The sequence below is a fragment of the Zerene cesonia genome, chromosome 4 (genome assembly GCF_012273895.1).
Source record: "Zerene cesonia ecotype Mississippi chromosome 4, Zerene_cesonia_1.1, whole genome shotgun sequence".
Lineage (NCBI taxonomy): Eukaryota > Metazoa > Arthropoda > Insecta > Lepidoptera > Pieridae > Zerene > Zerene cesonia.
Genome location: NC_052105.1, coordinates 1,240,758 through 1,253,522, shown reverse-complemented (window position 1 = coordinate 1,253,522; position 12,765 = coordinate 1,240,758). Strand labels below are relative to the sequence as shown.

Genomic DNA, 12,765 nt, shown 5'->3' with positions numbered 1-12,765 from the left:
CCGTCAGATAAACAAACAAAATCACGACTGAGATATTTTAAAAACCACTATTTTATAAAGGCACTGCAAGGTTATCAATTGTTGTTTAATGGAAAATTGTGAACACAGAAACAGGCTCTAACATTTGGGTTAAAAAATATCGTTCACATAACAATTTCAAATTTGTAGGTATATTAACGTACCATGTTCCGATATAATATACTAATATTCTTTAAAATAGGAACATAAGTAGAGAAACCCACATATATATTTATCTATGATAAAATATTAAAGCCTTAATAAGCATATTGTCTAAGATTTTAAAGAAAATATTAAAGCCTTAATAAGCATATTGTCAAAGATTAAATACTTTGTTGCTACGTAAATATTGTTAGTAATCAAAGCATCCAAGATATGCCCGAGTAGGATAATTCAAGTACAAAATAATAAATTATTACTGTTATAATAGTGTTACCTTAATGTACACAAACTGCCTTACGCACTGGAGTCTATTTTCGACTCAATGCTAGGTGAGGTCAGCGGTTCTCAAACTTATAAGCCATACTTCCAATCATATATCGTTCGAATCATTATACTCCTGAGTGGCTAGAATTTGTGTGTAGTGTGCCGATTGGTCATTTTAAAGCAACAGTCGTATTATTACAATAGAACTTCACTTTAGGTAAGATCGTTTAATTGTACAATATAATGTATCTATTGAGAAAATTTAACAATGTTAAATGTGAAAAAATTCTTCAGGAAAACTATTACCATGCTGGAACCAACTAGTTCAATTCGTAATGTATTCGAACAGCGAGCGTACGATAAGGGACGCGGGTTCGAATCCCGCCTCATAATCAATTATTCTATAAATATTTTTCCAGTAAAGCATACATAGATTGGAAATAATGACTTTTGTACAGGACGGGGAATATTGTAATAACGTTTATTACGTGTTATGTAGTGATGAAATTCATAAACCTAGTAAAAAGATATAATTTCTCAATAACAGGCCTGTGAAATTTTTTCCATCCATTTGTTTATAATATGTATTTATATACGAATCGAAGAACATCAAAAGAAGTCCAAATAGCCACAATATACTGTTATATCATGTGTAAATTTGCAAACTAGCGGTTCGCCCCGGTTTCACCCGTGGAACATACTACATATATAGCCTATAACTAGGAATCACTTACGTATTCTACGGAGAAAGTATTTTTTGAAATTGATCAAGTAATTCAAACAAACAAACAAACTCTTCCGCTTTATATTATAAGTTATATAAAGTATAAATATGATACCTTAACTCGATTCAACACGAGTGAAAATGGAAGGCACGACTAGTATAGCATTTAAATTGTAAAATCAACTTTCAGAATCGAGAAAAACAAAAAGAATCTTCATCGCAGGCTAGCGCCAGACATTTTAATATGCATTTAAGATAACTTATTCATCAGACTTCGTCAGTGTTCCCGCAAGGAATTTAGATTAATTCTCATTATACTTTAACGGCCTATTTCCATTCCATCTTAGATCACTGATAAGTAAATCCTATTAACATACTCTTTGCATACATCACTTTTCTTGTAAGTCTACTTCATTTCTATAAGTTTGGTATAAACTTATTTTTTAATTTAGACGAAAAGAGTGAGTGGACTAATATTACTAGATAAGGTCATTAGCACCTCCTATGATAATAATTATCTAATAGTTACCTAAAGCTGAAAGGAGGATTTATAAGAGAAAACGTCTTAAAAATGTTTCTTATCTTACAAGCAACGTACCTAAATTAATTGGAGGTCAAACTTGACTAGGCTATCATAAATGATGACAATCAAGTATGTATGTATACTTATTTATATTCAAATTTAGATTTTATTACATTCACATTAAAGTTCAAGAACGCTCTTAATTATATTCACCAATCGGCCTAAATTAAGTGCGGGAAGTGAATTAAATAAGTACCCTTTAATAGCTCGATGATATTACGATAAGGCAGCCCACATGCTACTCGTACGCATCCTATGTAAAAGCCGGGTACTCATGAGAGGCATAGTATAATGCATTTATAAATAACTAGCATCTACCCGCGGCTTCGCACGCGTTAAATTCGCAGTAATTTAATAGGAGTTATTATAGATATAAACCTTCTTCTTGAATCACTCTGTCTAATAAAAAAACCCGATCAAAATCGGTTGCATTAAAATTCTGTGCAATGGATTTAAAATTTATTATAAGTGGTTAGCCGCATGCATTTACATAGTTATTTGTACTTATAGTTTTTAATCGATTTGGGAAACATTTCAACCAACTTCTTTATTTTTTATTTGAAAGCTCGAGCCTGCTATGTAGTCCAATTTGAAATTGGTCTATTTGTGATATTTTTTTTTGTGTTAAAATAATTATACGTATATTCAAATAATCAATTATTAATAGTAAAACAGTACGCTAAAGTAAACTATTAATGAAAAAGAAAAAGAAAATTCAATAATGTAATTTGTCCATGAACACACGCCCTACAAGTTTGAGATTCAGTGCGCAAACGCATCGGCGCGGGCGCAGTCACGATGCGCGCGCCGCCCGGCTCCACGGGTCTCATCCTTCTCGCCATCTATACAACCCTGGTACTTGCCACTCAGGACACGGGCTATTACGCTGAAGACGGTTACCATGACGACGTGATTGACGTGTGAGTGATCATTTCAGTGATGGTGAAGTGCATTTCTTAAATATATCTTAGTGACAAAGAAAATAAAAAAAAACGTTAAAATATATAAATAATTGTATTGTTTATAAATGTCAGGTAATTTAGAAATATAGCATTAATGACTTCACAACAGATATAACATTTCGATAAATGTTTGAAATAACTAAAAACAAAAAAAAAATACATATCAAGTAAAATGAACTGTATCGTGCGATAATGGGTTTTTATTTAGTGCAACGTGCATTTTCAGTGATAAAACATCAGGTCATTGGGCTTTTGTTTATCATTAAACTTTGATTTCATTTAAAAACAAAATTCCGACAAAAATGTATTGGATTTCTAATCCAACTGTAATAATTTCAAGAAAATATTCAAAAAGTTATTTTTTGTAAAAAAAAACACGTATTAAATTTTAACAACTTGCATACAATTAAATAAAACGTATTGATTATTATATAGCATTAACTGAAACATAAATTCTCCTCTGACTGATCTGTATGTCCTGTTACCACTACTTAATTATTTCAATTTTATTATCGGGTGGTTGGTGCTGGTGCTAGTTGATGTCGATGGCCAAAAAACAATCAATTGAGATCTTTTCTGACAAATGTACTCAATTGATTGTTTTTTTTTTTATGAAAAGCGCTATAGTGCAGCGGCTTGCTTCTTGCACTCAAGAACCCCCACTGGGTAACATGTTTTCTCTCCATATGAGCCTTCCTTGTGCTTTAACAATGATAATAAAAAAAAGGACGAATTGGTCAAGTCATTCTCGAGCTTCACTAATAGCAACAAGCTAATGTTAGAAATTACTTTGAAAACACGAAATATTATCAGATATTTTTTACTGTAATATTAGCTTACATCCCGACACTATCGAACGATCAAACACAAGAAAATACTATCCTGACACTAGTTATTATGAGATTTCTTATCCGCGAGAAATGCTTCTTATTCCACCATCAAGAAGAACTATCCGTACAGACCAGGCTCGATAAAATACTATATTAAATCATCGTCGTTAGTCCTGGAAAAATGTTCCCACAGCTGGGACACAGATCTCGTACAAAGGTTCAGGTGATGATCCACCACAATGAACAGGTGCAGATTGGAATATCTAATACTTCTTTATGCTTTGGTTATAGCTAGTATAGTATTATGTCATCTGTGGTTAAAGTCAGGTTGTAGATAAAAGTCATGTTAAATGTAATTACAAAGTTGTTGTTGAACGGTAAAAAAGTAAACTTACACAAAATATTCTCTGACTGCATCACTAGTACATCCATTTGATTCATTCATAAATATATACACAAAAACAATCACATTATGACAAAACAGTATTGTATATATTTTTATGCGAGTATACATACCTGGCAACCGAGCTGATGGGTCGCCTGATGGTAAGCACCAACGCCCGTGAACATTTGGAGAGGCATAAGGTCCATTGGAGACCTTACGAATCTACAAATAGATTTCCGACTTTAAATTGGGAAGGGATTAAGAAGGGATTGGCGAGAGGAATAAAGGAAAGGTCTGGGAAGGGTATGGAAAAGAATGTGGGCCTTCGGCTCCCCCACTCACCGAACGAAACACTTCTTCTGTGGGGGTGTGGAACTTCCCCGGTGCGAGCTGGCCCAATTCATGCCGAAGCGTGCTCGACTACCACACAAAAACTCACCAAATGAAACAAGAGTTTGTTACCTTCCCCGGTGCAAACTAGCCCAAGTCGTGCTCGATATACTACAATAAAAATTATTTTATTACTCATCTAAAAAAAAACATAATAACTAATCGTTAGAAAATTTAAGAAACCTGCAAAGTGGCAGTGCGTCAAAAATTAAACTAGGTGCCGATGTCATTTCCTCCCTTCGTATACTATTTGCGTCAGAGCGTACTTTATTTCTTCAAGATGGCTAATGTTTCATTGAAAATTTCCCTTTATAAATATACTATCTATAATCTGTGGGATCACTTGCGTGCTAGACAGCTGAAAAGTAGTAAAAGCCTATGTGCTTAAGATAAAGATAAAGATTTAAGTATATTTCGCCGCATTATCTGTCCCTATGGGACATTTCACTACATAGTATAAAACGACTTTGTTTTATACTATGTAGTGAAGTGTACCTATCTACCTTCGCAAGCGTAACAGTAAATCTATGTTTAAATGTATTGAACATTTATTATTAGCTTTGTCTGTCAGATTATCAATTCAACTAATTCTAACATCTTATATACAGATTAAAAATGACCACGTCACTATGAATATCTATTAAGTATATTACCGCAGTTTCGTTTCTATTTTTCTTTATTTTAATAGTATCATTGCATTCTGCAAACAGATTGACTGAGAGCAAAGCGTCCCTGATCCAGAAACTCTGTGTACCATGTAAAAATAGAATCTCACACTTAGTCACATTCTTTTTATAATTTGATTGATGTCCCAGCGTTGTAATTTCCTCAGCTATAATACTTAATGCTTATATAATTATTATTTTCTCAAAGCAGGAACGACTTTCTCATCCGGTGACATCTTTAATGTATCTTTGATATAATAAATTATTAAACTAATAACATTACTAAGCCGATTGATTACAACCAGTAAATGGTTACTTCTATTCTTCTATTTTATTCATCTATTTTCGAATGTTCTTTAAAGTAAATTTTCATTTAAACCTGAAATTAACATGTCCATGAATGTTTTACTTATTATTAACAAGACAAAAGAATAAAAATTATAGAGCAGTAGTGATTTTGCCTTAAAAATATATCAAAATTGACAGGTATGCAGTGGAGCTTTTCAAATAGGATGTATCATGTATACAAAGTATTTAAAAAAATAATTAATCATAAAATGTAAGTAAATGTAACTTCTATCACAGATGACATAATATTATACTAGTATTTCTATTGTTTCTACGTTGGGGTCGATATTACGCAAACAAGAACTAAACTTCATACATCTTAATATGTTAAATCAAAGTTTTCATTAGTGAGTTGATAGAGAGATTATTATATATACTCAGAGATTATATCATCATCATCAGCCCATACCTGTTCCCACTGTTGGGACACAGGCCTCCTATGAGGGTTCAGGCCAAAATCCACCACGCTGGCCAAGTGCGGGTTGGCAGATGTCACATGTCGTCGAATTTTTAATTCTTGGACATTATTTTGAGACCAGGAGCAATGTTTCTCTAGGGTTTTCGAAAATAATTAATAATTATACGGTGAAAATATCTTTCTGGAAGTAAAAGAAAAGCAACGTTGTGTAACGATCGAAGACGCTATGCGTAATTTTGCATAACGCCATGTACTTCGGAGAAGCGAGATCAAAGTGTTATTTATATCTTGGGCCCTTGCTGGCTATACGAATATAGTTTACAGAGCATTGTATGCAGACCGCCATCATAATTACTCTCACTCCAATTCACTGCAGTGCGTTGAACCCGTGCACTTGCTTTACCATCTTTGGTATTGTTTTTAAAACTTGATGATAGGGTCTTGACGCTCGTGAATGGGCTAGCTGGGCCTGAGGCTGTATTGTCTAGGCAATAAGCAATTGTACAATTGTAAAATCTAATTATATGGAAATCACGGAGATGTACATAGAAATATGTTATATTTTTAACGCAATTGTATATACATAATTATATTGTAGTACGAATTATGTGCAAGATGACAAGGGGTCCGAATCTCTACCGGGAAGGTTATCGCAATTTTGTACGTTTATTTTATTTTCAAATGATTATTATGCTATACAACCTGAGACAAATCCATCAAACTTCAAATCATTATCTCATAAGTTACCTATGAATAGAGTTACATTTTGATATTTCCATTTTTCCCGTAAAATTACAAGATTATTTTGACACAAATATACAAAAGTCCAAAAGTTAAATGGAATTACTCTGTCGCGTGGAACTGATGATATCATATGAATTTGTTCTCGTAATTATGATAAGATAAAAGTACGTCATTGTGTGCGCGTTGTACATTATATTGTAATTTGTATACACAGTAAACTACTTATGATGGATGAGTTTTAGTTAGATAGTTAACAGAAACGTTATAAATCCTGTCTGTATTTGTTTTTATTTTTACTAGCTGTGCCCCGCAGTTTTACCCACGTAGTACCTGAGGTTACATAGCCTAAAGCCTTCCTAAATAAATGGGCTATCTCACACTGAAATTTTTTTTTTAATTGTATCAGTAGTTCCTGAGATGAACGCTTTTAACAAACCAAACAAACAAACAAACACTTCAGCTTTATAATTTTGGTAGTTATATTTAGGATTTATTCGAGCAGCTTGTACTTTGTTAGTAACGTATATCACAACGCAGTCATCAATATTGCTTAAATTAAATAACACTACTGTATAATATATTATTGAACAGCAGCACCCAGTGGGCCAATAATGATGATGTAATAATCATTCTACATTAGTAAATGCTATTAAAATTTCAACCATTTTTCTCTTATTGCGGATATAAACCGATGGTTCTTTGACTGACTGACATAGTGATCTACCAACGCACAGACGAAACCACTGCAGATATCGGGCTGATCATTTGGAATGCAGATAGATGTTATGACGTAGCCATCCGCTTAAAAAATGATTTTGAAAAATTCTACCTCAAGGGGCTAGTAAAAGAATACATAAATGAGGTACCTACGAATAGATGAATAAATTGGTTTCCGATATCGCCAACGTCCATACCACGTTGAATACACCGGTTCTCGTCCGATCACCGAAGTTAAGCAACGTCGGGCGCGGTCAGTACTTGGATGGGTGACCGCCTGGGAACACCGCGTGATGTTGGCTTTTTGTTTTTTTTTTTTCTAAAACTGCTTTTTGTTCGATTGGATATTTTCATTTGTTTCATTCATTCATTCATGTTCATTTGGCATTAAATGGTCCAATAGTTTCCATGTGATAATATTACAAATATACACAAAAAACACAGATGTCTCCTATTTATAATATTACTTTATATATATAGCCTTTAAATACAAGATCGTTCAATAAGAAGGTATACTAAATAGATTACAGACACACGAAAAAAAATGAAAGTTCTTTTAAGTCATAGTATTTTAAGCTAAAATAAATGATTGAGGAATCCTGTTTAAATAATACAGACATTTTTTACGAAATTATTTAAAAATTAAAACCAATTGCTATTCGTTAGTCTCCCTAAAACTCAAAAAAGGCATGAACGTTTTTAATAGTTTTAATTTTGATGCATTCATAATAGTCCCTGTAAGGTTCAAAAGATTAAAAAATAAGGAAAATATGTCAAAAAATGTTTCTTCCATGGCGTTGTGAAGTTCGCGGGGTCAGGCAGTACTAAATAGAAATTCTGTTGATAAACGTTTTTATTAGTGCCATCTTATGCATCCAAAAACTCTATACTAATAACAAGAAACAAATTAAAAACGACATTTTTATTGTGATATAAGAAAAGCGAATGTATGTTTTTTCGTATTTAACATCGCAACGCAGCAATTATATTCATCAATGCTTATTTTCCAGGATAGACAAGAGTGCAGAATGCCCCACAGACCGAGTTCTGCGCTCACGAGAGACATGCAGAGTCGGCGGCGCCGATGTCCAATGCATACGACTGCATTGCTGTGAAACACACCACTATATCGCTGGCCGGTGAGACATATGTTTTAACTGTAATAAAATATAATATGTATACTGGCAATATAGAAGAAGACAGATTACAAATAAAGATATACTATGTACAAAGTACAAGTTACAGTGCACATGTACATTTATAACTGTATTGTGTTTAGATTTTTAATAAGCATGAAGTGTTTAAATATGAGAGCAGTATTGGCGAAGTGGACGAAGGTCGGGGCATTGAGACCGTACCCTCTGTACAGGGAATAAATTAAATTTAGACAAATTTTTATACGGCGCGTTAAGTTTTAAATTTTGGAATTGGACTGATCTCATGAAATGTTGTGCGCATATCGGGTTGGTCGGAGAATCGGCCAACATCTATTTATCATACGCCTAAACGTAGGGTAAACCAGCGCTTGCCGAGTCAGCTAGTTTATGCATAAATCAAATTAATAGGTAATGCCGTGCTGTCTGAAGAGTCACTATTACAGCTGTGACCTTCCCTAATAAGGAACATTATTTATTTCAGATGTGTCCCAAAGACCGTGGACCCATGCAGCTTGCGGTTATGCGAGCAAGCGTGCGAGGTGCGGGAGGACCGCATGTGGTGCACCTGCTACCAGGGGTTCAGCTTCAGTGAGGACCATTATAGGAGAAAGACGCAGCCTTATTGCATAGGTGGGCTATATATTTTGATAGACGTTATTTATATAGTAATGGCCTTACAAGTAGACTTGGACAATTTTCTAAAGAAAAGACAAAAACATAAATAAATTACCATGACATAGCTTATATATACCACAGATAACATAATATATACTGCTTATACTATGGATAGCTCTGGATTAATTATTATCCATTATTTTAGCCCCATAACTATACCTAGACACTTTTATGTTATAGCGAGAATGACTTCTTTTTATTTGTGATTTTTATGAAAATATTATCAGTTTTCAATCTAATAAATAGCGTACTATATTCACCTCGGATATTTTAACAGGGATAGACATTGCAATACTTATTGTACATGTTTTTCAAGGATTCTTGAGAAATCTTTAAATCATTTAAATATATCGGGACAACGGTTTGAGTTCCTATAAAAATAAATAAATATATGTATTACATATACTATAAAAGACATTATAAAGATCAACACATTTCTCTGAAAAAAAAATTGTAATTAACTTCATTACAAAAATATGTTACTAAATTTCATTAAACTGGTCGCCAACGTCCATACCACGTTGAATACACCGGTTCTCGTCCGATCACCGAAGTTAAGCAACGTCGGGCGCGGTCAGTACTTGGATGGGTGACCGCCTGGGAACACCGCGTGATGTTGGCTTTTTGGATTTTTTTTTTGTGGTCATTTTATAACTTTCATAGCTAATCATAAAATACATCAATATTTTTCAGACATAAACGAGTGCACCGATAACAATGGCGGGTGCGACCAGAAATGCGTCAACGACCCGGGCGGCCACCACTGCGAGTGTGTGCCGCCCTTCACCATCGCTGACGACGGCAGGAAGTGCATCCGACCCGTGGTTACTGTGCCGGTAAGCTACTAGTACTACATGAAACATGAAATAATAATTATCATAATGAAAAACTTAACCCTTTATAAGTATCAATTGATCTGTTTATTTAAAAAAAGCTTTAAAATAAAAAAAAGGGGCTTAAAAATCAACCACCCAGCAAAAAGTTATGAGGTAACAAACACAAGAAATACAGTCGAATTGATAAACTCCGTCTTTTTTGAAGTTGTCTCAAAAAAAGTCTAAAATATTTAAAAAGTACGCATTTCATTCGTTTATGATTACTTTAATTCCTGTAGTTCCTGATTAACCGTTCAACCAAACAAGCAACCTCTTCAACTATGTATGTTACCTACAGTATTATAACATCTGTGATGTTATTAACGACAGTTTACAAAATCCTATCCGAGATTGAAAACAGATTGCTATATTTAGGTAACTATGGCAAATGAATCTTTAATTTTACATAAAACAATCAAGGAAAAAAAATAGATATATAGGAAAATATACATAGGTATATGAATATATTCCAGGAGCCGCTGCCGCTAGTCCGCGCAGCGTCGCGCTGCTACGCGCCGTGCGACACGGTGTCGTGGCTCTCTCGCAAGGTGAAGCTACTGAGCGATCAGCTGCACTCCACGCAGGCGGCTCTTAAGAAGCTACTGGATAACCCGGTGCTTAAAGGGGAAGGTGGGTTCAGGAAGGACATCTTGCAATAAGAAAGAAAGAAAATATACAAAACTATATAGATCTGTGTATTTTATTAACTCATATAAATTATGGAACAATATTTTAAATGAGTTTATAATAAATAAAGATATATATAAATCAACTTAACAAGTGATATGAGAGTGTACCGTGAGAGCATATTGAAGTTACCTAAATTATCCACTGACTTACAATGGATATCAAAGTCTGCAGTACAGCAGTAATGATTGAACATTGAATGGCAATAATAATGTTAAAATCATAAAATTAGAATCGAGTATATTGATTTTTTTATAATTCTGTAATAAATGGTGTTTCATAAAAAGCTTTTTCTACATACTTGAAAAAAATTATTTATTATATTTTAAATGATTGTCTTTGCTTCCAGGCGATGATAGGTTCGCGGAGGGCACGTATGCGTACCGAGTGCTAGACGCTACAGCGCCGCTAGAGGGAGGCTATTGTAGGTGCGAGAGAGGGCCCAGGGTGAGACTATAATAAATTCATCATATGCGATTTCTGTTAATAGAACATATATTTTAAAAGCTTTCAAATTGTTGTCGACCACATAGGGAATATTTAAAATTTCTATGAAATATTTTTTTTATGACTAGAATCAATTAAGAATTTTTATTTAACATTAAGATTGCAAAATCAACAGTTTAATAATATGTAAGCATATGCTTTGAAACCATTATTTCTAGAATCACCTAGCTACCGAGTTTTGATAAATACTAACAGGATATTATAGAATGATGTGGAAATTATGTATAGTTACATAACTATATTTCCCTAGTGAAAAGTGCATTTACTACATAAAACATTATTTTTCTCCGTCGTGTTTCTTCAGGGTCCACCGGGTCCGCCAGGCATGGAGGGACCCAAAGGCGAAACGGGGCCTCGGGGACCGCGAGGGTCGAGAGGCCCCAACGGATCCATGGACCTGATGCTGCTTCTGCTGGCTGACGTTAGGCACGACATCCGCAACTTGGAAGCGCGAGTGTACAAAAATGGAGAAAAGTAAGTCTACGTATTTTCATCAATAAAACTAATACGAAGAAATATTTAATACTTAAATGGTTTATTACGTCGTTTTCAATGGTGTGAAAGTGAATAAGTTGTAGTGATAATTAATAAATTACATTACAATTTACACGGAAACCTCTCGTATTTTATTAATAAAGTCAATCTTAATTTCTGTGTAGAATTTAATTATTTTATTATTAGAATTATGAAGGAAATGAAACCATCAATAATTTGACAGGCGAGTGGCGATTTCCTATATGTAAAGGTTACAATCTACAAATAGATCTATTGTAATTTCAATTTTTACCCATTTCAGGCCAGAACGCTTCAATCTGCAGAAGGCCTGGCGCGAACAGAAAAAACAGGAGAAGTTGCAGCGAGGGAACAGTACGCGGCAGGAGCTGGAAGCCTTCACCCCGCCCGCCGTCGAGGGGCCCGAGGAAGTCGAGATCAACACTCATGGTAATAGTATAAACTATAAAGTTTTAATTCAGTTGGAAAGGACTAATTTTTCTTATAAATTGGATAGCAAAGCAAAAGCAACATAAGGTAAAAGCCAACGCCTTAATAAATCCTGGTAATCTAACCCTCTAATTACCACTTATTATATTTTTATCTTGTCACTATCACTTATTATATTATACTTTTATCTTGCTAATTTAATATTAAACTTAAGGATAATACTTACGAGTTACGATTCCGACAATCACTCGCATCACTGTCACAAAATAAAACGATTTAAAAATAAACCCAAATGTTTCTCGCAGGTTTAACAGGTGAAATAACACATGACACGACCACAGACTACTCGTTAGCAAAGAGCACCAATCCAGAAGTTACTGAACTCATAGAAATGGACGAAAAACTACGTCAGTTTAGAAAACTCGCTGAATCCAGTGCAGGGGACGACGACGTGGACACTGACTATGATTATAGCTTCTATTGATTGGAAATATATTACAGTTTTCGTTAAACGTTGTCTGATTTTACTATAAGTTTTTTGATTATTACCAGATTTTGTTAAAACTATCACTATTATATATATATATATATATCATAAATAGGTAAATGACGTAATTGCTTATGCACTACATAAGCAATTACTTCATTTATCTAATTATCAATTACTATTAACATTCTACATGATTCTACTGAAAAAATATATATTTTTTAT

General features: G+C 34.0%; 1 protein-coding gene and 2 non-coding genes across 3 annotated transcripts; all 3 read left to right on the top strand.

Moving 5' to 3' along the window:
* Positions 1–2,521: 2,521 nt before the first annotated feature.
* Positions 2,522–12,565, top strand: LOC119839697 (collagen and calcium-binding EGF domain-containing protein 1-like). Its single transcript, XM_038366114.1, has 9 exons — positions 2,522–2,671; positions 8,221–8,349; positions 8,849–8,997; positions 9,736–9,878; positions 10,391–10,547; positions 10,954–11,051; positions 11,416–11,585; positions 11,908–12,053; positions 12,359–12,565. Exons 1-9 carry the CDS (start codon positions 2,550–2,552, stop codon positions 12,535–12,537), a joined length of 1,293 nt encoding a protein of 430 aa, XP_038222042.1. The 5' UTR covers positions 2,522–2,549; the 3' UTR covers positions 12,538–12,565.
* LOC119839833 lies at positions 7,394–7,512 on the top strand. The gene has a single exon (XR_005288292.1). It is a non-coding gene; the product is annotated as a 5S ribosomal RNA (ribosomal RNA).
* LOC119839827 lies at positions 9,546–9,664 on the top strand. Its single transcript, XR_005288286.1, has one exon. It is a non-coding gene; the product is annotated as a 5S ribosomal RNA (ribosomal RNA).
* Positions 12,566–12,765: the final 200 nt, after the last annotated feature.

What these genes read in the sequence shown, in the direction of transcription:
- LOC119839697 (XM_038366114.1), top strand. Translation starts at nt 2,550, where the DNA reads ATGCGCGCGCCGCCCGGCTCCACGGGTCTCATCCTTCTCGCCATCTAT. An exon ending in CATGACGACGTGATTGACGT is followed by an intron (nt 2,672 to 8,220) that starts GTGAGTGATCAT and finishes CTTATTTTCCAG; the next exon opens with GATAGACAAGAGTGCAGAAT. An exon ending in CCCGGTGCTTAAAGGGGAAG is followed by an intron (nt 10,548 to 10,953) that starts GTGGGTTCAGGA and finishes CTTTGCTTCCAG; the next exon opens with GCGATGATAGGTTCGCGGAG.